The 27,500-nt window shown below is 33.6% G+C and overlaps 1 protein-coding gene across 3 annotated transcripts in view; it reads right to left on the reverse strand.

Moving 5' to 3' along the window:
- LOC115225708 (glutamate receptor ionotropic, kainate 2-like) overlaps positions 1-27,500 on the reverse strand; it is a 1,130,247-nt gene that overhangs the window by 157,230 nt on the left and 945,517 nt on the right. For 2 of the 3 annotated variants that reach the window (XM_036499016.1, XM_036499020.1), the window contains one exon: positions 12,845-12,877. The exons of the other annotated variant lie outside the window; for it this stretch is intronic. In XM_036499016.1, coding sequence (XP_036354909.1) covers positions 12,845-12,877 — 33 coding nt within the window. The remainder of the gene's footprint in view (positions 1-12,844; positions 12,878-27,500) is intronic. 3 annotated transcript variants of the gene reach the window in all.

A 27,500-nucleotide genomic window follows, 5' to 3' on the forward strand; every position in this document is an offset into this window, starting at 1 on the left:
TTTGGGTATATATATTGGACATGAAAAGATAGATCGGATATAGAGGAATTTCAACCATGTTTCGTGGTCTGTAACCAGAACAGCTCCTTTATAGGATCCAGTTAGCTCAAGACATCACCAGGAGGAACCACATCCGGTTTCGGACCCTACTCTAACGTTCTGACATGACGCCACACCACCCATTTCGGAGGTGTCTTCAGCTCTGGTGTTCTTTCTCCTTCTTTCAACTATGCCTTGGCATTTTCGATGTAGCGTCAACGAGTGTCAGCGGGTGACTGACTCTCTTGTAAAATTTCCCTTGAAATACCCACTGCCAAGCTCCAGCAGGCAGCCCCAGCAAGTTGTCACGTGACACTGTCTAAACTTTAACAGACCAATGGAGCTTCGTCTTAGCCCACGCATTCTCTAAACGAGACTGTCACCTGTCAATCAGCGAAGCTAGTTCAGCGTCAGCCTGTCTCACCTAGTGATGTTATTTTCCTGTCGGTATGTTATGGCTTTCAAGACATTTTTGGTCTTGTCGCTCCAGCCATATATAGAAGCTGGCTTTTTCGACCACCACCTGTATTCTCCTTATTAGTTTTCTCAGTTCTGAGCTAGAAAATGCAAATCCTTTAGAATAACGTTGTCATTTTTCTTTCAATGAAGCCCCTAGCCCCCACTGACAGGTAGTAATACTCGACAGTCCATCCCTGTTCTCTGCACTTTTCGATTAGTTTTTCGTACCTCTTGTCCTTTCGCTTCTCTACATTGTCGATGTTCTCTTCCCATGGCACTGTCAGTTCTAGCAAAGTTCCTATTCTCCGTTCTCTGTCCCATATGACTAAATCTGGTCTTTTTGTCGTTTTTATGAGTGGAAATATTACTAGTCTTTCCAAATCCGAATTGTTTTCGGATTTGGAAAGACTAGTAATATTTCCAGGACTAGTGGTTCTACGGATTCGGCACTAGTTTCTGATTAGTGGGAATTTATATATTGTTTTCTCTGAATAAGGAATTCTCTGAAATAGCAGGAGGTTCATATAAGGATCATGTGCTTTTTATAATTCTAAGCACATCTAGCAGAATGTTAGAAAAATAAAGTTTTTAGATTCCTTAAAACTATAGGTCTATCTATTACAATAGAACATGAACATGACTCTCTTAATTTCTTAGATGTTACGCTGGAGATTAAATAATTAATTTATAATACCTTTCATAAACCGAATGCAAATATAAAATGTATAGTTATTGGAAGTAATCATCCCAAATCAGTAACAAACCCACTAATAAAGAACATTTCGTGTAGAATAACTAAATCAGCCAACGAGAATATTTTCGCACTTATTGAAGACTACTTAGCACTCAGGGAAGCGGGATGTAAGGATAAAATAAAGTGTAATAAGTCAAATAACGAGTCTGATTTAAAGAGTAATTTTAATCATGCAGATCTGAAATCTAATACTATTAGCAAATCAGTTCATAAGAAAGGTAGTAATGGGGATTTAAAATCAAATATAGAATTTGATAAAACAAATGTAGGTGATTTTAATTGAGAAAACAAGCAGTTATAATTCAAACAAAAGTAAAAATTGAAAAATTGTTGATAACAGGGTTAAGAATATTTGTACTGCTAATAGAAATAAGGATGTGATGTTCTCAAATAAAAAATCTCAAATTCTTTGAATGTAAAATCAACTAAAAGATTTAAATAAAATAAAATAAACGTTAACTTTAATATGAATCGAAATCAGAGAATACTCGTTCGAACAACGAAATTATGAAATAAACACCAAAAATGTGAGATTATCTCGAAGAATGATTTATGGTTAATGATCCAATTAGGTAAACAGGTAAAGTAACAATTTTTCCAAATTGTTTAATATAGCAATTAAAAAATATTTTCCAAGCAATCACAAACATTATAAAAATTTTAGTAGACGTAAGATTAGATTGGCTTTTGGTTTTAGCAAAAATATTGCACAAATTATAGCAACACATAATGTGAAAATAATATCGAAATTTCAAAAGAGCGATTATAGTCTGAATGGCGTAGTAAATATTAGGCATAATAACGTCAAACGGAAAAATAATACCCTAATATAAGGAACGCTAGGATTTTAAATGTCATGGGAAGGGAAACAATTCATTTTAACAGTTAATAACGTCAAATCGAATAAAAGTTCAGTTAGAATTCGAAGATAACGTTATCTGAAGGAGTAAATAGTAATAAAGGACTTTGGAAATGAATTTAATTCTACAATGAATGATCAAATTAAATCTAAATCTGTAAGAAATATAAAAGATTATTTTTGAAATTGATCTAAACGGAAACCCTGTTATGTGAGAAATAAGAGTACGGCTAGATATGTAATATATAGATGTAAAGTTACATCTGAACGTACGAAATGCTTTTACATCGGTGGGACATTAGTAATTTTTCTAGAGGAGACTGGGAAATCATTTGATTTCATTTAAAGACAGAAATAAAATGTTTCCAACGAATCTTAGCAAATTAATCTGGTTTTTAAGGGCAGTAACAAAGATTATACTATTAAATGGGAATTAATTTGTACTGCACAACCTTACAGACAAAGAACCAATGGATGTGACCTATGTTTAGGAGATTTTCACATCCAAGTGTAATGTAATAAACTCTAGACAGGTACAAGCATTGCGATGTTTGTATATGAGAAAATTCACATTTTTCAAGTATAAATGAATAATCATTTAAGCAATAGGTTTGAAATAACGGACTAAAAATCATTATCCAATAAAAAGTTGAAATGGTGATTGTTCGGGTCTCACTTAATGGACATCTTTAAATTATACAACGCAGAGTAGATAAAATAAATCTTTAAACGGCCAAATCGAAGGATATCAAATAAAGACCTTGAAGAAACTGCACTGGTTTTATAGTAGGGTTGCGATTGCAACGGATACTAATCAGTGCAATTGAAATATGTGTTGGTCTATATAACGTGATGCATTAGTAGCAGTATTTAAGGTAATGCTATGAATCTTCGTAGTAATCCTTATAATTAATATTGTTATTATATATATATATATGAATTTTATACTAATTATTCATCCCTTAAGTTTTTATTTACGTTTCGTTTCCTCCTGATATAAGAAAAAAGCAATGTCTGGATGATGCACAATGCAAAAGTGAGCCTTTGATGCAAATCTGATGAAGCGTCACTCAAATGTCTTAAACCGCAAACATTACCATTTCCCCTGCTACTCTCTTAGAATAACGCTGGAATTTTGTTTTCCTTCTCCAACAAAGGGACGAATTTTAATTACTTAAAAAATGTTTGTTCACATACGTCATTCTGGAGTAAGGCCTGTACCTATTAACTCATACATTTAAAGAATGATATAGCAGAGAGAGTTCTTGAGCTGATAGGACAAAATATTTCACTGGGCGAAAAATATAGTTAAGTTATTATACAAGAAATTAGCAGCTGAGGAGGAGATACAACACTTTGGCAAGGACATAAAAACGATATACTTAAATAATCACATTTCTAAATATACGTAGCCTTGTAGAGAAATGCATTAAGACTGAGGTGGATGAACCAAAATTTGCATTTTGTCATGGAAGGAATAAATTAGGCGTAATTGGTATATATAATGGAGAAAATGATAAAAAAAAGAAACAAATTTAATAATTCTTTTCGTGAAGGAGAAAGAGAAAAACACATATCAAATGGAGAAATATGAGTCAATATGTGCATCGATAGCAACATTCGGGTAAATTTGAAGGCAAGAGGTACGTATTTCCAATTATTTTGATTGCTGTATAATAACTATTTATTTTGTTGATCAATAAATCATGACAGCATAAATGGACGACGATGAAGACGACAACGACGACGATTTGATAGATGAGAATAATGATGATGAAGATGATGATTATGATGATGATGGTTGCGAGGATAATGAGGAGAGGAAAAAGAAACAGAGGAGGCATAGAAGAAGTAAGAGGAACTGGAGAAGGATAATGTTACTCTAAGTTATAACGATTGGAGCAAGAGCGATGGTGAAGATAATAGTGAAGAATAATGTTTTCACTATGAGGACTGTGGTTCTGTAGTAGTAGTAGTAGTAGTAGTAGTAGTAGTAGTAGTAGTAGTAGTAGTAGTAGTAGTAGTAGTAGTAGTAGTAGTAGTAGTAGTAGAAGCAGCAGGAGCAGCAACAGCAGTAGCAGTTTGAAATGTATAAAGAGTTCATGATAACGATAATGGTGATGACGATGATTACGATGATGATGATGAGGAGGAGGAGGAGGATTGTAATAATGAAGCTGTTGTCAATAATCCAGATAAATAGCCTCGTCAATATTTGGCAAGTTGGTATATAGAATAACTAATGAAATTATAATAACCGATGTTGATATTATTTTAATCGACCTGAGAGGTGATAAAATGATAACTTAACACTAGTTTGACCTTAGAACCGAGGTCTTATCACTTTCAAACCAGTGACGACTAGACTATTTATTATTGATTTCTCAAGTTCATTTCGACACATTCACATTTAGCTCATATTTTCGTTTTCTCCACATATATATTTTTCATTTTGCAGCTGTAATTGTCTCATTCATACTCTGATAATAGCCATAGGTGTTTGAATAAAACCAGATGCTGAAACTTCCCTAACAAAGCGTTCTTTTAAATTACAACAAATCATTCACTCCACTATCAAATATTCATTATTTTTCTCAAGTTTTTGTAGCTGGCTCCTGCGCAATATACCAAACACTCCACAATGTAATGTTAGTTGGTAAAACAGAATCAAAAGAACGCTTAAGTCAAACAATATTCAGTCATGTGTGTCAAATTTAAACGAATGAACTGTAAGCTTGGAATTGTTATCAAGTGTCTGTAAGTTAGTGTTATGTAAAACAGTTGTAAGAATTTATGAATAGTACATGAATTTCTCAGCACTGAATATTCACGTGCATTGTCTGTTGCTAAAAGCTATGCCAGAATATGTTATCAAACGCAGGCTAACATACATATATATGTTAAGCACGTTCATGGCTGTGCGGTTCAGGAGTTCATTTCTTACGACATAGATTTGAGTCAGTCGTAGTCGGCGATATATTAAGTTGAATGTCTTCTGATATTGCTCCAGTGAATCTCATTTTCTGTGCAAGAATTTTGGAGAAGAAAACACTGCAGTGACTGACCTATATGTATATATTAGAAAAACAGGTAACAAAGGAATAAACGATTATCTTATGAACTTCGTTAGCATACAACTACTTCTGCTATAAGATCCGGTGGACACATTGTTGAGTGCATAACACTTTAAGCTACATTTGAGTCTCACTGCTCTCTATTCTATTAACACTTCGCTCAGAAGCATACATATATTGAGTTCTACACTAGGCTATTAGTATTGCAATGCCTAAGCGAAATATGTACGTATGTATGTTTGTATATATATATATATATATATATATATATATATAAATGCATGTGTATATAAAAATATGTATATATGTGTATGTATATATATATGTATATATACATATATATATATATATATATATATATATATATATATATATGTATACATGTACACTAATGGAGAAGTTCTTAAGCAGATCAGGTCGAAAATGTTGCTAGAATCTAGGATCACCAAGCATAGATTGGCATATTTCTGTCATATTATGCGGAGAAAATCCCTGGAGAAGGACATCATGCTCGGAATGGTCAGTGGCAAGAGAGGAAGAGGCCGACCAAGAACCCGCTGGTTCCGAATGGACATAGCCAATCTGAAAGAAGCGGCCAAGGATAGAACTGACTGGAGGACACTGATCCATCTAGTAACCGAGAGTCGACTTCTACTGAGTGGATAGATAGTGTGTATAAATATATAAATATACACACATATATAAATATATATATATATATGTGTTTGTGTGTGTGTGTGTGTGTGTGTGTGTGTATGCATATGACGCTTATGTTTATAACCTAGCCTTGCGAAGTAGATGAATTTCATTGATTCTTGAGGTATTAAATGCAATTCTTAACGTGTTATGAAGCATATATGTGAAAGGTAAAATTTTCCATTACACAATCACTTAATTACTGGCTTTGTATTCAACTTATCTGGTTACGCTATAGAAAATGCATTATAATTATTTTATTATGTTTTATGTTTTTCCTTCAGATAACTCACGTCGTTCGAAAAAATTATGTATATCATTAATGTTTTAATTTTTGAATATAATTGTGTTTTACATTGTCGCATTTTTCTTGCTCTTGTTTGGAATTGGCATTATGTCTGGAATCATTATTATTGATATGAAAGAGAGAGTTAAGTTACACTCATTACTGTTACATTCAAAGCAACACATTTCTAATGACATATTTAAAGACCAAAATAGACTTATTTGCAATTACATAGATGTAAGACAATTTTTGTATTTCTGACATGAATATTTACATATATAAAATATGTAAAATGCGTGTTATCAACAACGAGATTAAGCTAAAACCTAATTTCACTGTTCGTGGGCGTCCTGAGAAGTTCTTGGTCGCCAACAAATTCTTGTGATTTTAATATAAATTAAAGCTTAGCTTAAATGTCTTTAACTTAGAACTCTAAATATCTATCTACGTCGAATATCCTAAGCTTATGGCAGATATCAGATTTACGGGCGCCCATTATCATTATTCCCATAAGAAAGCAGTTGTCATTTAAAATATTCGTATGTACGTTTGAACATGATCTGGTGCTTGGATTCGACGGTTGTGCGATTCATACCACAAATGATGATCTCAAGGAAACGAATATATGGCATAATATACGTAAATAGATGCTGTTATCATACATCTTTTTTTTTTTTTTTAATTTGTGCTTCATTTTTCACTGGCTTACATCATGGCACATCTTTCAGAAAAATAAACGAAAGCAAACGTGAAAAAATATATTTTCTCAGAAGATACCAAATTAAATACTGAATTTATGCGTTTACTGTAGCTAGATCAAATTATGATTGCAATCTTTTTCTATATTCGCAATAAAAATGGGATGTTTTCATTACACAACAACTCCAATAAATAACTAGTTTCCGTATTCCAGCTTTGCTTAAGGCATGCTGCAAACAGAAGTAAAAAGAAACAAAGTTTTATATGAAAATGTTAATGGAAGGTAAAAAAATATAGTATATACATATATATATATATATATATATATATATATATATATATATATATATATATATCAAAAGTACTTTAAAGATTATAGGTTCTATATTTTAATAGTGAACATCCAATTATACACTAAGATATTTAGTATAGGAACATATATTTGCAAGAGGAAATTTCATTTCAGATATTTCCGTTAATAGGAAAAAAAACTATCGACACGCATTATCATGTATATATATATATATAGAGAGAGAGAGAGACAGAGAGAGATGCATACATAATACATATATATATATATATATTATATATATATAATATATATATATATATAAATATATACATACATATACACATATATATATATATATATATATTTACATATACTTACATATATATACATACATACATTTATATATATATACATACATACATATATATATATATATATAATATATATATATATATATATATACATACATATACATGTATATACCTACATATACGTGAGAATGTATGCGTTTTAGTATGTGTTTATGTGTGCTTGGACGTGTGTGTGTGAGTATTAAAGATGAAGATTGGGAAGTATATAACGATATATTGATACATGTTCGTGAAGTGCACCAGAGAGAAAGTTTATTAGTCTTATCTATACATGCATTGCATTTTTCTCGTATTTGAATATTGATTCCTGTCATTAAAAAAACACAGCGAAGTGTAGTGGTGAGGAAATGTTTGCGCAAGATCTATGATTATCTGAAGGGCATTAGCGAAAGGAGTGTAATGAAAAGGCCGCAGCTCAGAATCGAAATATACTAGTATACAGTGCTTGTGGGCTTTCATTAAAAGTATAGTGCCCACCATCGACTGTTAATAGTACCTCACTGGACTATATTGTATTTACATTACCAATCTGCTTCCTAGTTTCCAGAATCTAGACTATTATTTTGACACCCTTTGGCATTGAGAGAATAAGTATTAGCCACACACTAAGCTCCACAAACTTCAATATTTCCGGTAACTGAAGAAATTTTATACTTTTACTAATGTATACAGAGCGAAAGAGAGCAATGGTATATAAAACAAAATTACAAAACAGTATTATTACAAATACGCTTTGAGGTATAATATACTCCATACACCTCCTTTGAAAACGTAATTTTCGTAAATGTACAAAAGTAATTATTTTGACAGCAAATAACTATGTACAATTTTCTACAGCAAAATTTTAGGTGTAGACTTGATTAGATTTTTAAGAACCACTCGATATCTCCCTGAGATTGTAATCGTTTTCCTGTTATATGTGTATGGTGTGGTGTGTGTGTGTATGTGTGTGTATGTGTGTTGGCCAGACTATTTGCCAGTGGGAGGCATCATTTGAAGAGTAAAATAATGCGAGGACGCGCGTTGTCTGAGCAATAGTGCATACAGTGATATTTATCTATCTATCTATTTATCTATTTACATACATATAGTAACATTTTGAATCTCCAATCATGTTTCTAAGACCCGATACACAATCAGTGGAACTGCATGAAGTATTTCCACCAGCCCTGCATATCATTTTGAATAATTCCCCCGAATTTAATATACAATTCATTGTGCAGGCATAATTCTAAAGATGTAGGAGCACTTGACTACACATCTACTTCCTTATGTACGAGGAAGAGTTCACAAATTCATATTTCCTGATCATATACTGTGATCCTTGTAATAAACAATGTTGTCACAGTTCAAATCATTACTATGCATTTCTGTACAGCTTTTCTAAGAATCAAACATGAAAACTGGTAACTTTGCATTTGTGTATGTGAAGAGAATGATTTACAGACTCCTAGTACGGTTTTCGACCAAGTAGAAGCTACTTGACACAGCGCTTACAGCACTGCGATTGGGTATTAAAGCAGCTGCTCAACAGCGCAAATATACACATCATAAATCTCGACTTTGTAAAGGCCTTTGATAAAGTCGGTCATAGTATATGTCACAAGGTGCGTAATCTCAGCATAGTAAAAAAGTCTTGGAGTAGATACATGACTTTCTAAAAGGTAGAAATCGGGTTGTAGCAGCCAATGGGACGACATCTAAAGAAACACAAGTACGGTGCCCCACTGCTATTCAGATTGGCCCTCTCAGTCACAACCTCAGCTGTTCAGATAGCCCAACATTGCAAGCTATGCAAATGAGGCAAAAATCTCTCAGAGGATGCATCGTCTTAGACAAATTGCGCACCTAAAATAGGAGATGACTGCAATATACAGGTAGGCTAAACACAATAACATGCAGTTTAATGCTTGAACACTCCAAGACCTGCCTCGTCAGCACGAGAAACTGAATGAAATGCAAAGAGTATATACTGAGTCGGAGCTGGATTGCAATCCCTGAATTAAAATCAGTGTGCGACACAGGTATTGGAATGAATAATGATCCAACTTTCCAGGTGCATATTACCGAGCTGCAAATAAAATGTAGACGGCTGGGTGGATGGGTTCTTATAACTTTCAGTACGAGATGACAGGAAACAATGATGGTCTTCTGGAGGACCTCCGTCCACAGCTCTTTTAGGTAACTGCTCACAACTATGGTCACCACACAGTGTTAATTCAACGACGGAACTGGAAACCATTCAAGGAAAATAGCTCTACTCCCAAGAACAAAGTCCGGAGAGATATGAAGTGATACACGTGGAAAATTCTAGAAGAATTTTGGCATTGTTAGTTACATCAACAGCAGAAGAGGGCGCAACTGCATAATGTAAAAAATCCCAGAATTGCACTCTGGATACAGAACAACATACTCTAACAACTTAGAATTCTAGGGGCAAAGACTCTTCGATACCCTGCCAAAAATTTGAAAATCCGGCATTAGGTGGACATAGGCGTCTTCAAAACAAAACTGCATCGATTCTTTCGGGAGTTCGGGATGCGCATAACTCGCTACAAAAAAATGCAGTTGAGAGCAGCAACATTAAAATAACTCATTCACCAAATTCCACATTTCAGAAGAGATTTCAAGTAGTGAAAGTATAGCAAAGTTAATGGCTGTGATATATATATATATATATATATATATATATATATATATATGGGAAAAGGCCGAGGTAGAAAATGCTAAAATAATTTTATAAAAAACAATTCAGTACCGGTTTCAGTCATTGAGACTTTTTCAAATGTAAGTACGGAAAACAATTAAATTTCAGAAAAATTAAAAGAAAATTTTTTTAAAAAGAATATTTGCATAGTATTCAAATACAAGGAGCATATTCATTAAAAGAATATTTGCATAGTATCTGAATGCTATGCAAACATTCTTTTAAAAAACTTTTCTTTTAATTTTTCCAAAATTTAATTTTTTTCCGTAATTACAGTTGTAAAAGTCTCAATGACTGAAACCGGTACTGAAATGTTTTTTATAAGATTATTGTAGCATTTTCTACCTTGACGTTTTTCATATCTATCAACTCGTGTGTTCCTTTTCAACCTTCTACAAACAAACACACACACACACACATACGCGCACACACACACATACATATATAATAACAAAGGGAGAAAAATACAAGTAAAAAACTACAACGCGTGGTACATGTAAAGTATTAATAAGACACTCAGGGAAGGAAAGAAATGGTGTGCCTTGCGTTCAAGCAAAACTCTTCTTCATAAACTGATGACAGAGGGAAGTCCAAAAGAAAACGACGGAGATATAAAGCCGCCAACAGTCTACATATAGCTACATTTTGGAATGACCAGAAATAAATGCACAAAAAGAAGTGCTTTCTAAGACTAGGGGAGTGTAAAGTAAGATTGTATCTGTATGCGTGCGTGCTCGTGTATGATAGCGTGTATGTGTGTATATGGCAGCGTGTGTGTGTGGCAGTAACTGAGTGTGTGTGTGTACTGTGGTGGTAGTTTTATGTGTGTGTGCAAGGTAGCTTGTGTGCATGTAGCAGTAACTGGGTGCATGTGTGTGGCGGTAACTGAGTGCGTATTAGTGACTTTGCCTTTCATCCTTTTGGGGTCGATTAAATAAGTACCAGTTACGCACTGAGGTCGATATAATCGACTTAATCCGTTTGTCTGTCCTTGTTTCTCCTCTCTGTGTTTAGCCCCTTGTGGGTAGTAAAGAAATAGGTATTAATTTTTTATATGTGTGAGTGTGAGCGACCTTTGTGTGTGTTAATGTCGTAGTAAGAGGTCAGCAGCTGTGGTACTAGGTGTGGTTGTTTTAGTGTTGTTGTGTGCTTTTGCACATTTAAGTAAATGGGATGGTCAGTAGTGGGGTGTTTAGGAGGCAGTCAGAAGGGTGTGTGAATGTATTTATGAATCTGAATGTATTTATGTGTGCGTTGCTATGTGTACTTAGACGGAGTGGGAATGTGTGTATGTGTGTGTATGTGGACATGTCTGGTTTCCTCTGAGTGTGTCGCACTCACTGTGTCAATCTGTCTCTCTCTCTCACTGTCTCTCTCTGTATGTGTATGTGTGTCCGTGTATGCGTGTATATATATATATATATATATATATATATAAATAATAAATATTAGGGAATAAATCCAAATTTACAGGGAAAAAATCAGATTTAGGATTAAATCGATTTTATAGTAAAATATTATAAAATATTATTCGAGACACAACCACTATTTTGCAAAACAAACAAGGAAAGACTTAATCAATACATAAATTTTAATAAATAGTCAAAAAAACCGCCACTACAATCGTTTCTTGTCTTGATCGACAATCTTCAGGTGGACTTCCAATAATTCAGTGTCTTGACACTGAATTATTGGAAGTCCACCTGAAGATTGTCGATCAAGACAAGAAACGATTGTAGTGGCGGTTTTTTTGACTATTTATTAAAATTTATGTATTGATTAAGTCTTTCCTTGTTTGTTTTGCAAAATAGTGGTTTTGTCTCGAATAATATTTTATATATATATATATATATATATATATATATATATATACGCACACACAGACACGCACATACACGCACACGCAGAGACACACACAGACACACAATTTCCGTGTGTCTATATATATATATATATGTGTGTATGTGTGTGTGTGTGCATGTGTATGTATTTGTGTATGTGTGTGTGTGTGTGTGTGTGTGTACGTGCGTGTGTGTGTGTGCTTATATCCCCGGCATTGACTTAGACACTATTCACTCAACGTGCATTCTCTTAAAGAAGATATATTTATATTGCAATATTAAAAATATTTAAAAGAATTCTGCATTTATGCTGTGACAGCCATATGTGGCCGCTTATGAAACGAGAAATAGTAGATGAATCTCACATATATCATTAGGTCTCAAAATGTACAACTTAAATCAATTAATACAAGATATATTTGATCATGGGACTGTTTTATGAAGATAACAATAATTACAACAATAACTGCGAAGTAACCGGGCTTTATATATTCTACCCTTGCTAACATTAAGAGTATATATTATATATATATATATATGTATATATATATATATATATATATATAATATATATATATATTTTACTCATCGATATAACTTCAAAAATCTAGTAAAGTTGTATCACTTTGACAGAGGGTAATAGGTATACGCTTGAGTGAATAAAGAAATCATGTGGAAAAGCTTGACAGAAGGGATCTATAAAAGCGTAATCTTTGCGAATTCATGGATAACGACTAATGGGAAGGTGCTTGTGTACATATACAAACCTTTCCAAATTCTAACTCCCAACTGTTATTCCGCTAAAATAATAAGAAAATATCAGTTTAAGTCACAAATTGTAGAAACATTTTATAACAAGTTGATTCTGACCAAAACCCACCGGAACACTAAAAATACATTCAAAAAGTAAACAGCACTATTGCTAATAGTCATTAAACGAAACGTGCCTTCTTTTGCAAGTTATATACGCATATGCAGTACGTGATGATTTTCTTTAAAACATGTCACCCTACTTCATCTTCAGAACTGTTGAATTTTCACACTATAAGTTTTGAGGAGAACGATACACATTGAAAAAACTACTTACAAGTATATATATACCCAATGCATTTACATATGCGTCGCTGCTAAAAAAAAGCAAAAAAACAAAAACAAAAAAAACACTTTCTCTGTATATAAATAATATAATTCTATAGATTGCTAAATCTAAATGCCGATACGAAGCGACTGGAATTTTTTCTTTACTTATAGTTTTCCTATAAGTCGATTTTTACCGACATCATTTTCTTCGATGTAACAAGTAGAATAGATGTATTTCAGGACCCAAATATGCGCGCTCACACACACATACTTTGTGTGTTTATTTTTACGTATATATGCATACATACAAAAAAATTTATAATCATATATATATATATATATATATATATAATATATATATATATATATACATACATACATACATACATGCATACATACATACATACATACATACATACATACATACATACATACATACATACATATATATATATATATATATATATATATATATATATATAGATATATATATATATAACGAATATATAAATATGTTAGAGCGATCATATAAATATATTATATACGTGTGTATGCATATATCTGTATATACATATTTATGTACGTATATATATATGTGTTATATATATCCATCCATACATACAGACATATATATACAGGGCTTGGACAAAATATTGGAAACACCTAGCATTATAGCATCATAATTTTGTAATATCTATAAAAAGCCTATTTATTTTTATGTTTTTTCATTTATCATTAATGTTGCTTAATATATTTTTGCTTAAATTGCTGTTTCAGATATCCTCAGAAAAAGGTAATTAAAATTCACTAAAATTACAGATCAATCTGTAATGGTGCCTGTATGGCCGAAATAGTCGAAATGTTTGGTGTATCTCGAAAGTAATGATAGCCTTTGAAGAAAACTAAAACTTTCAGAAGGGACCACCGGACACTTACGCGAATTGTTAGAAAGAATCACAAATGTACAGCTTCCAAAAATACTGCAGAGCTCAGTGATCATTACGAGAACCTAGTTTCCAAAACAACTGTTCACCGGGAGTTCCGCGCAAAGCCATATTTCACGGTAGGACTGCAATCAAAAAACCATTACTTTCAAAAACGAACGTTTCAAAGCGTTTAGAGTGGAGTGAAATCCTACAGAATTTTCACTAGAAGAAAAAGGCGGTGAGCTGGCAGAAACGTTTGCGAACAGGGCAAAATGCTTAGCAGTATTTCGTCTGCCGCTACGTTCTGAGTTCAAATTCCGCCGAGGTCGACTTTGCCTTTCATCCTTTCCGGGTCGATTAAATAAGTACCAGTTATGCACTGGGGTCGATATAATCGACTTAATCCGTTCGTCTGTCCTTGTTTGTCCTCTCTGTATGTAGCCCCATGCTGGTAGTAAAGAAATAGGTATTGCGTATAGGTCTCAAAGTTTAGGAATGACAGCTATAGAATTATTGGAAGGTGAGATAGTGAAGGAATGGCAATTATTTGAAGGAGGGAAAGTGTGTAATTTAGTGGCAGAGGGAGATTACTATGGTATGTAAAAATAAATGTTGTCTGCTATTGGAGGGGGAGTACTGAGGTAATCAGAGGCGTATGACATTGAATAGAGGAAGGTGAACAGAGAGAGAAGGAAAGGTTGATAGGTTAGTATCCAATTAGGTGAAGTTGTATAAAGTGGTATTGGAAAGGATACCACTTGTGCGGATGGGGAGGGTGTGAGGGATGTGGGATGTGGTGGGTAAGAGGAGCTTGCAAGGTAATCACATGAAGGAATAATTTAGTAGGAAGTCCGGTATTAGTGGAGGGTGAAGTTGATAGGCTAATCTTGTCCTACCTCGAGATTAATTTTAATTAAAGATAATTATAATTATGGGAGTATATTGATTTAGCAAAATGGTCAAATGATAAGAAGTACCTATGATTATAAGAGAATATCACATCTGAGAATCTATGAACCAATGAGGAGCTGTTGCAGGATGCGATGCGTAAAATGTCGCCTAGGGCACTATTTGTGAGAAAAAATATCCTCATAACGCAATTGAATCTGCCAGGAATTTGGAATCAACCTGCTGTGTGTTTGAAATTCGCTCCGGAAGATCCATTACGAACAGGTGGTGAACAAATAGAACAAATTTTGGCTTGTCGTGTCCCCAAAACATGTACCGAGAGTGATAAAAATCAAACATCTGGTCAACATCACATTATTTGGAGTGATCACTAGTGATGGCGATGTTATGCCGCCATTCATCCCATTTTCCTCACAGCCTCCCCTTCCTCACAAGTGGTAATCTTTCGAAAACCACTTAATACAACTTCATCCAATTGGATACTAACCTATCAACCTTTCCCTCACTCTCTGTTCACCTTCCTCTATTCAAATTGCTATGTTCCAATATCAGTAAAGAACTGAAGATATAATCGGTATCAGTATATGTGGCCATGTGGGAAGATGCTTTCAGTTTCTTAGTATTTAGTCGAGAGGGGTTACTAAGGGTTGTATTAATGCTACTAGGTGGGTTCAGCTGGGGTGTAGTGGCACAAATTTCAGACTCCATAGACTGAAGTTGTTTGTGTCTGTTAGTGGAGGCAACTATGGATCCCAAATTAAATGTGGCAGAATAGTACATTGTAACAGCCACACAAAATTATGAATATATGCACAAACATTTGTAAAAATATATACACATACCTATAAATATACAGTCCTAGGAATTCATAATAACATATGAAAAACATGTGAAGCTCTGCTATCAGGCGTACACACATATATGCAAATACGATCTACTACATACGCTTAATGCAGTAATAGTTATGTGTTTATGCATAAAAAATCAAAATTAGACTTAATATTTATAAAATTCCAATTAAATACATTAGGGATAATAATTCGGGAGTTGTTCACCTTCGACGTGCATGTTGATTTGTCTACTCCAAAACCTTGCGGAATATCACGTAATTTTATTGAGCTTTATTACGTTTTCATCCAAGATAGAGACGAACAAAAACACTTCATGTGACGGACTTGAATTAATGTAGAGAGATATCACTTTCGACATGAAGCCAATGTTAGCCAGGTTACCCAACAGATAAAGAATACATACATCCATCCATACATACGTACATACACACATACATATACATACATACATATATCTTAAAAAAACACAATGCTGAATAATAACTACAACTGCAAAAACTGGTGGATGGAGGTTTGAATCCGTATACATGAAAAATCATATATAAATAATTCTTTTTTCCGGAGTATATGTCTTTTTTATAATTTCGTCGCTTTTTCAGTATCATGTATACAGATGAAACCTCTAACCACCAGTTTTTGCAACCGTAGTAAGTATTCAGTGTTTTAAGGGGTCATTTCCCATCATTGCGTATCGCGCTAATTTCATTTTGCAATTAACTTTTTTTTATACCTCTCCGATTAATATGTCTGCAAGATATATACAATGAATGGCATGAAGAAAAATCTTTTTGTAGGTAATGCATTTTGCACATAACTCGCTATGAATACGGTTAGAAGAAAGCGAGCAATATCAGTGTTTACCCTTACTTTCAAATAATTTAGTTTTATAAACTAATGAAAACAACAATATTTTAACAAAAAGTGTGAATCAGAATAGGAAATAATGTCATTAAACCCGAAGATAAATAACTATGTGTGTTAATGGCACCTAGAAACGAATCTAAAATCACTGTTACAAACCCCTTTTTTTTCAAGTTATATATATATATTTCCTCAACAGTTGCACCTTCAGTTTTAATGCAACAATTCAGACCATATTTTTAGTTTTAAGTTGTTTTTTCCTACAAAATGAAGAAGTCCCTGATGAATTTCATGGATCTTGCTCTTGTTTCCTTCCTGACTAAACTAAAATAAAAGCTGATATATAATAATATGTGGAGGCGCAATAGCCTAGTGGTTGGGGCAGCGGACTCGCGGTCGTAGGATCGCGGTTTCGATTCCCAGACCGGGCGTTGTGAGTGTATATTGAGTGAAAACACCTAAAAGCTCCACGAGGCTCCGATATGGGGTGGTGTCCCTGCTGTACTCTTTCACCACTCTTTCTCCTACTCTTTCTTCTGTTGGCCTGCTCGCTTAGCCGGCGGGGTGGCGTCATTCGAAGGCTAAAACAATGCGAACGCATTGTGACCAGCGATGTGTAACTACATCTAATGGACGGGTCGGTCACGTGATGATGATAATAATATACAATTATATGCATATATGGAAATGTTCTGCTTAACACACAAACACACACATATATATATATATATATATATATATATATATATATATAGATACACACACATAATTTACATCTAATGTACAATAAACAGAATTAACTAACCCAGTCGTACCCTTAAAAAGCTCCTTTAATGGATCTGGCTAAAAACCACATTGTAAACCAAAACAAAACAAAAAAGAGATGTAATGTATGGTCCACTGCAGCTGAAATCCAGTAGACCAAACTGGTAGTGATAATTGTATTAGGTGTGTATAAAATATAATAAAAAAGAGAGGTTGTATAAGATGAACATATTCATTTAACCATTTGATATCCAAATAACTACGATCGTTTCGCAGCCTTAATTATATAAAAACAATTTGTTTTAGTGTATAATAATAAATTAAATCGGTAATAAATTATTTTACATGCTTGTAAGATATATAATATTATTATATAAGACAATTATATAACTTATAAATTAATGCAAGTTTAAATTCATTATGTTCACTAGTACAACTTATACTCAAAAGCAGAGTCAAATTTCAAAATATTGATATATGGAAGACAATAAGTAATAACATTAACAAAATGGTTTAATATATGAGACAGGAGGGAGATTTAGCAAGATATTGAAATTTAAACAATGGATTATGGTGGGGGAAGAGAATGTTTTATGTTTTGAAAGTCGATGTATATCTATGGTATTGATGAAAGTAAATAACTATGATATTCTCTGAGCTGATAAGCAAGCTTTATTTTTACATGTATTAATTTATAAATTATACAACAGTATCATATAATTTATATTATATACATTATTATAGGCATGTGCAACAACTTAATATTATTTTATTATGCATTAAAATAAAATGCTGCGAAGCTATACGAATGTCAGTCAAAATAAATACTTCCTTCTTATACCTTCCCTCTTTATATTACAAGTATTTATATATTCACTCACACACACACACATATATATTCATATATATATATTATATATATATATATATATATACACACATATATACAAACATATATATGCGTGAATGTATATATATATATATATATATATATATATATATATATATATATATATATATGTATATATATATAAAGTAAAAGTGGAATGAGCTATGACGTTGTTTAAAGCTTTCTTTATATTTGTTACATTAAGTGACTTTTATGAAATACTACCGGTTTAGATGTGTACATCCACCTGATGAAGTAGTAAAAATTCAAACTCAAACGTTAGTGTATAAGAAACAATTGAAATTAAAAACAGTTTGCTCTCATAATTTATATGTAGTTACGAACATATTTGGGATTCTGTCATATCTTTTCTATGCTATGTAGAGGTTTAGAATGAGATTCAAGGAGTTAAATATCAGAGAGTCTATTAGAATGAAAAGAATCCATTTCAATTGAATAGTAAATTTCCATTCAGTATGTGATCAGCCGTGTGTGTATTTTGTTTTTTAAATATGTTATTTTGGAGAAGTAATTATTTTTCTGTAAAAACTTTTTATTTAGTTTTTATTCACAATAAAGTCAGCTGCATGTATATATTCAGGCGGGGTGGAGAATTTTATTAAATGGAAGGCAAATTCCTTTCCTATTGAGAATATGGTCAGCTGTGTGTATAGATTGTGTGTATAATTGACTTTAATTGAGGTCAACAATTTTACTGAAAGTGTTTGGAAGAGGAAAATCATGTTGTGATGTCTGTGTATATTATGCGGTGTGTGTTTGTTTTCTTATGATGTGTGTGTGTGAGCTTTCCTTTTGAGAATATGTAGTTTTGAGAAAAGAATTATTTTTGTGTCAAAGATTCGATGGCAGAATTCTTTATGAATGTAAGTATGAAGTATTGATCCTTATTATTGATCTATAGTTTACATACATAGAAATGGAAATATTTTATAAAAGTCAGTTTATGTAAGAAATATAAGAGAAAAAAAATTAAACATACTTTCGTGCTGTTTACACCTTTACATTTTTACAATAACTTTTGATTTGTACGGATTCTTCAGTCCTTTTCAGATATATATATATATATATGTGTGTGTGTGTGTGTGTGTGTGTGTGTGTGTGTGTGTGTGTGTGTGTGCGCGTGTGCGTGTGTATGTGTGTGTGTGCGTGTGCGGAGAGAGAGCGAAAGAGAGGAAGAGAGAGAAATATTTATACATCATTTTTATGAGCACTGCGAAATTTTCATCGGACGATATAATCTAGCGCTCTCTAGTTAGTAATAACGATACAATTGGTAATATATAATATATTCATTTGTGATTGATATTATTAATTATCATTTTCCAATACTTCGATGTTAAACTCTACTCAAGAATTTATTTATATATTATCTTGGGAGACATCAGGTTTATGACTTTTAAACCTTCTAGATATGAATTTCCACTTTGTCCAATGTATCATCCATAACACACTGAATATAATCTTATTTGATTTGATAAATAGATTTTGACTTATCTAATTAGTGTTATACTGATCACATCGAGCACCCACAGTGAGAGGATACTACCTCAACCATTCACTTAAGTTAGTAGCATTATACTTAATGCGCTGAGAAAACAAATCTAATCAATTACTAATACTTACATAGCAAGGAAAGAAAGCATTAGCTCACTGATTAATATTAATCTGAGTTTGGTAAGTTCAGACGTCACCACTGGATATGCTTCAGCCTTAACTGAGAAGTGCATATTTTATTATCTCTTTATTATTAATACGAATGGAAAAATGATGCAGAACAATGCGAAAATGCTTGGATGATAATAATTATGGCAATGAAAATGCCATAAATATATTTCAAATATTTTCCATTCATTTGCTCTGGATTCTGTTATATGCATGTTATATAATTAAAATTTGTTCGGCGCGCATATATTAATGAATCAATATTTGTATAGCTGTTGCGCAAGAAGGAATATGACACAATGTATTATGCCATTGTAGCTAATTTGTAAGGCATTCTACTCCCAGCTACAGCTCTCCTATGGGAATGTTTGGAAACCACATAAATGTTAAATTATTTTGTCAGACTTAATAGATATTGCCAACAATGATTTATCAATACTACATATTCTACTAATTGATGTTATGTAGGTAACAATAATTTGTAAAACACGCTGAAATGCGAAAATTCAGGTAATTTATATAGTAACATTACGCATAGTAATGTAAATCATTCTGGGAAAGCAAATTTATAAAAGTCGTTTCAGATAAGACTTGCACTATATTTTTTATGGAAAAACAGCATTATATACATATATCGTTCCATTTTGGTCAAAGGCATTTTGCCAATAAAACTCTCTCTCTCTCTCAGACACACACACACACACAAACACACACACGTGTTATTTCATACTACTAGCTGTTAACTGGTTAACTAATTAACAAATCAGTTCTTCATTCAATCAACTCAGTCAGCTTGTCAGAGCCTTTCCATTACCGTGAGCGATGTCAAATATTTCCTCCAATTCTTATATATATCAGACAGTACATTCAATGCTATTGACTAGATTATTATTTTCAAAAAGTATATACTGATAGGGAGAAGTACAAACTACAAATGCTATCATCGTGGGTGACAAATCTCTGTATTCTTCAAATTTTTATATGGACGTTTTGAAAAAGGAAACGTAGATTAACTAGCATTGTATTAGTAAGACAAGGAATATAACTAGGATGAATATAAATTTAACCAGAACAGCAAAATATACTTCATAGATTTTGAATGCAGTTAGCTCGCATTCTAAGTAGAATGAGAAAACGAAGATATATTCACGAAAAAATGAAAACTATAATAAAAATGTACATAAAATATAATATTCAATTTCATTACTGCCATATAATAAAGTTATCACGAACACATTTTAGGATTTTCTAATTTAATATATATATTTTTACTTATTGTATCATGCAATCCTCTTTTGAAGGGCTATTTCCACACACCTCTATTCATTACGTTATCGAACCAGAATATTGTATGTTTTAATCATTCAAATCTATTTTATAGCGTTATAGTTACTTTCAAATCATCTATATCAATTTAGGGAATAAATATACCTGGGAACAATGTAACTTGTACGCGTAAAAAGACATTTCAATATTGATATTTCGTAAACGGGGAGCTAGCAGAACTGTTAGCACTCCGGGAAGGACTCATTCTTTGTAAGCCTTTTACTAATTTTATCGGTCTCTTTTGCCGAACCGCTGCGTTACGGGGGTCTTAAACACACCAGCATCGATTGTCAAGCGATGACGACAAACACAGGCACACAAACAAACACCCCCCACACACACACACAAACATATATATATATATACGACGGGCTTCTTCAGTTTCCTTCTACGAAATCCACTCACAAGGCTTTGGTCGACCTGAGGCTATAGTAGAAGACACTTGTCCAAGGTACAACGTAGTGGGATTGAACCCGGGACCATGTGGTTGTTAAACAAGCTACTTACCACACAGCCACTCCGGCAATGTTTCGTCAATTTCTACGTTAAGTGTTAAAATTCCACTGAGATCGACCTTTGCTTCTCGTCCTTTTGTGGAATCGACACATCAGTTGATCACTGGGGTCGATGCAACCGACTAGCTCTCCTGTCGCAAAAATTTCAGGACTTGTGCATATAGTAAAGAGGGAATACTAATGTCCAGACCACTAATTACGGATAAATTCTCGAAGGGGATGAAAAAGATAAACATTTACCATCTCTTTCCTGGACCATGATTTCTGACTTATTTTAGTAAATAAAATAATTTACAAGGCGAAGTCTTCATCAATATGTACGCCAAAGATTAAATATATAAACAATGATACTAAACTAACATGTGCTTCATTGCTTATACATTAAAAATCTTTTTCAAATTTTTTCAAATCCACCGCGCAAGCGCAGTCTTTTTACCGGCAGCATAACGATGCCGGCAAATTCTTCGAACGAATCTACCAGAAATCAGTATACATAATTAATAATATCAGAGTAATAAAGATTTTAGAAAGTTATACTAACAGTGGCCTAGCGTATAGAAAAATTAGGCAATAGACTATATATTATTCATATAAAATACAGTGTACATTTAAACACGCTTAGACGTTTCCATTGTAGGAATCCTTTATGCTAGAAAGAACAGCTGAAGTCCAAACCACTAATTACGAATAAATTCTAGAATGGAATGAAAAGTATTTATATATTTATATATTTAAACTTAGGCGTCCCTGTCGATGAAGAATTCGCCTGGTAAATTATTTTATTTACTAAAATAAGTCAGAAACCATGGTCCAGGAAAGAGATGGTAAATGATTTTTATTCTTCATTCCCTTCAAGAATTTATCCGTAATTAGTGGTTTGGACTTTAGATGTTCTTTCTAGCGTAAAGGGTTCCTACGACTGAAACCTCAAAATGTGTTTAAATGTACACTGCATTATATATATATATATATATATATATATATATATATATAATATATATATATATATATATATATATATATAAAGGGTAAAGACCCCCTTCGGTCATGAATGACCATGGGATTGCACCTAGAAAGTTACCCTCCTAGACACAAGTCCGGGCAAGGTTGTTTATGGAAGACCAGCAGTCGCCCATGCATACCAGCCTCCCCTCTCCACGCCACCAGTGTTATCCAAGGGAAAGACAAAGGTCGATACAGCTTGGCACCAGTGACGTCGCAACTCATTTCTACAGCTGAGTGAACTGGAGCAACGTGAAATAAAGTGCCTTGCTCAAGAACACAACACGCAGCCCGGTCCGGGATTCGAACTCCCAACCTCTCGATCGTAAGCTCAACGCTCTAACCACTGAGCCATGCGCCTTCACTATATATATATATATATATATATATATATATATATATATATATATAATTTCAACAATTGAGGGTAAAATTAATTAATTATTAATCAATTTCACCAAGTATTCAGTATGTAAAGGGACCATTTGTAAAGGGACCAGTATGTAAAGGGACCAGTATGTAAAGGGACCAGTATGTAAAGGGACCACATGAGTTCAGTATGTGGCGAAGTAATTTATTTTACTAAGCCCTTATATATAATATATATATATATATAATATATATATATATATATATATATATATATATTATATATATATATATAAGCGTCTGTGAATATTAATCATGTGAAGATGAAGGTAACAATCATTTTACAGAAATCAATTAAGAATCCAACATTTCTGAAATCATGGAGTTCCCAGCAGATGCCCATTTGATACAAATTCCTGACATTTATGACACGTTAGGATTAGACAGAATGTTTTTCTCTAAATGTAGCTGAATGTTTACATTATTGTATGGATGTGTCAATTATGTATTCCTTCAAGAAGTTCACCAGTTTATTGCATATTTTATAATAAAATACAATGTTGGAACGTAAGAGTAAACTACATCATATTTTCTGGATTATATATCACAACGTGGGACGAGAAAGAAAATGGAAAGCAAACGTAAAGTAATGCATTGATCATCTGCTATTCAATCAATTCAGTGACAAGTTGGAAATGGCATATCGTTCGCTGTTATTTGCAATATGCAAATATATAGAGAATATTCTCACACATAGACGCACAGAGAAACACACATATTCATGTGTATTTTTTGCATAGTACTAACAGATGGTTTTCCATATAAGCTACAATTACATTGGTGCGTTAATATAACATTTCAATTCTCAATTTATATGAGAATATAGGAAAGAAGTGCAAGTGATGAATTCGATGTGCTATTTTCCATGTATTTTACACCATACTTATTATAACTGCAAAAATTGCAATGATTATTTCACAAGCAAATGTGTTAAATACCCACGCATAAACACATAGATACGAACCACATAGAAATTCTGATAAACTACCAGGCAACAAGCACTCACATACAGCAATTGAGGTGGTTAAATTAAGTGCAGAATTACATGGCCCCGAACTCGAGTTCGTCACGTGGTTCCTTCAACAGATTCTATCTACCATAAACTCTGGATTGAGAAACGCTACTGGAATTTTAATATGTGTTTCAATTTATAATGTGGCTAGTCGGCAGAATCGTTACCTCAGTGGAAAAACGCTTAGCGGTAGATAAAATAAATACCAGTCAAGCACTATGGTCCAAAAAAAATCGACTTATCTTCTCCTTGCGAAATTGCTGATTGTGCCAAAGTTTGAAACCAATATGTGTATCAATTTAGATGTATATAAATATATATGTATTTACATTTGAACGTTATAAATATTTCATACGTGCCTCTAGGAGAAAGATGTACATTTAAACACTAATACCTAATTCATTATCACAATATAAGGAGCTTAATGCGACCGTGCTTCGCTTAGAGAAATTGCATCGTTATGTTTGCCAAATTCCCTCAAACAGTGATTAACCACACGGCGCCCTATAATCTAAGACACGGTGGCTAAGATTACGATGACGAGGGTTTCATTGATGCGATAAACGAAACAGCCTGCTCGTGAAATTAACGTGAAAATGGTTGAGCACTCCACCAACACGCCTATCTTTAACTTAGTTCTAAGGGAAATTCAATTTGACACAGAGTGTGACAAGGCTGGCGCTATGAAATACAAGTACCACACAGTTTTTCTAGCTGAGTGAACTGGGATCAACGTTAAATAATGTCTTGCCCAAGGACACAACGAGCCGCTAGGACTCCAACTCGTGACCTTACGATCGTAGGCCGAATAACCCAACAACTAAGATACATGCCTTCATGATATGATAAATTAATGGATTGAATAGTATCCGATTAGTAGATGGTGGAAGTGACATGTATATTGTGTTGTGTGTTATGAATATGTAAAGCTCACCTGGAAGCTAACGAGAAATCTGAGAAATCATTTACATGTCTGTTATTATTTTATGATGTAATGCATAATGATGATCAGCTTACCGAGATGATTATCCTAACATCAACATGACAAATAATATTGACAATTTTATGAAGAGAAATGTAGCAGCCATTGTTATTGCAATTTCTATTGAAATTTTCAAACAAGTATTCAGTTTGATGTCAAACATTTAAATACCAGCATCTTAAAAGTATGTTGATAGGAATCTAAATGGCTATAGCTGTATATATTTATGACTAATTTATAATTAATTTCTAAATGTAACATATAAAATATCAGAAATGTTTAAATAATATGTAGAGGATTCAGATTTCAAAAATATACTGTGTAAGCCCAGTACAAATATTTGGCATTATTCTGTGAATGGAAGACAACATCAGCCGACATATGGCATTATGTCAACACATGAATTGCCCGGCTTATTTTGCTGAATCTATTCTCAAGACACAGCCGGTATGGTAAAAGTAAATTAATCTACCTGTCTGTCTTTCTGTCTATCTATCTATCTATCTATCTATTTATCTATCTATCTATCTATCTATCTATCTATCTATCTATCTATCTATCTATCTATCTATCTATCTATCTATCTATCTATCTATCTATCTATCTATCTATCTATCTATCTATCTATCTATCTATCTATCTATCTATCTATCTATCCTAGCTCTGACACACCCTTCGTGTTTTGCGTTGTCAAAGGAGGAGTGTAAAAGGAGGATTGGACATGTCGTGGTTGATGATGCGCAGGCACACGCTGAGAATGCGACATCTCCGGCTCTACGTAGACGACGATCAACAGGTGTGGTCACCGTTTGTGAGACAGGCTTTCCCGCAACTCGTCTCCATTACCAAACTGCAGTCATGGAACAAAAAGAGGTCGAGGAAGGGCAAATGGCACCGCGAGTGTCGCGTTGCTCTCAAGCAACTATGCCGTCCCGAGTTGACCTTGAGCGACTTCAACACAACTAAAGCACTCTATAAGGGATTAGTGGAGGAGAGGTACGACGACGAGCTCGGGTCGAACCTGGGCGTCGATGAGGAATACGTGACCCGCCTGTTCAGGACCCATGGACAACTTGCCTAACCTGGCAGTGCTATCGAGAAGCGTTACCCGTTCGAATTAAGCTCTACAGACACGGCTCGAGAAACACGGGGCTGACCTGCTCGAGATGCGGGCAGAGCGACGAAACCGTTCTGCACGCACTCGTGCAGTGCTTAACCATTTCCGACCTGTGGGCTTATGTCGAACGACTGCTGTCACGTGTCGGACGAGTCGGTTTATCAGCCGAGTCTATCGTCAATATCATCACGCCTTCTTCCTTCAAACGGGAAGGAAGAGCTATTTTCATCATAGTTGTGACTATGGCAAAAGAATGTATCTGGTGGATGCGTCTGAAAGAATTGAAGACAAACACTTTCCTCTCTGGTCAATCTCTCATCAACTTTTTCAAGTATCACTTGAAAAGGAAAGTGAGAGTAGAGAGGCAAGTTTTGTCTAGCGAATGTTTCAAAAAAAGATGCGTGAATGTAGCAAGGATGGCACGTATGAATGACGAAGCTACCTTGAACGTAATCATATGAACCCGGAAAAATTTAAAACAGAGAGTTACTTACTTGCAAATAAATGTGTTAACATGTGACATTATGTGTTTATATACACGTATATACACACATATATAAGCATTTGTTCATACACACGCACACGCACACGCACACACACACACATATATATATATACACATACAGACATACATACATGCATACACACATATGTATATGTAAAATATAATTAAGATTTAGTTGAATTAGGACATTAAATTGAGGCACCTTCCCAGTTCGGCTTAGTCAGCGCAGCTCCAAATTAGTTGTACTAAATGTAAATAAGTAACAAGAATGTACAGGTGTCAAAACATTACGGGTGTTTCAAAAGGCTCCACTTAATTGATCAATAAAATCATTACATCAGTTTGAAAGAAACGGCTCTCTTCAGACGCAGATAGCCATACAGATTCCAAACACAAAGAAAAACAATTTTTAAAAAATTCGTAATTGTTTAAGATTTAGATTTTATGTCGCACGAAGTCTTTCAAATTGATGTAATGTTTTCAATTATCAATTAAATGGAGCTGCTTAAAACGGCCTTAAGATATATTACGTATGTATACGCATAAATGTATGTATATGAGACATACACAC

Source organism: Octopus sinensis, linkage group LG2 (assembly GCF_006345805.1).
Source record: "Octopus sinensis linkage group LG2, ASM634580v1, whole genome shotgun sequence".
In the NCBI taxonomy this organism is placed as follows: domain Eukaryota; kingdom Metazoa; phylum Mollusca; class Cephalopoda; order Octopoda; family Octopodidae; genus Octopus; species Octopus sinensis.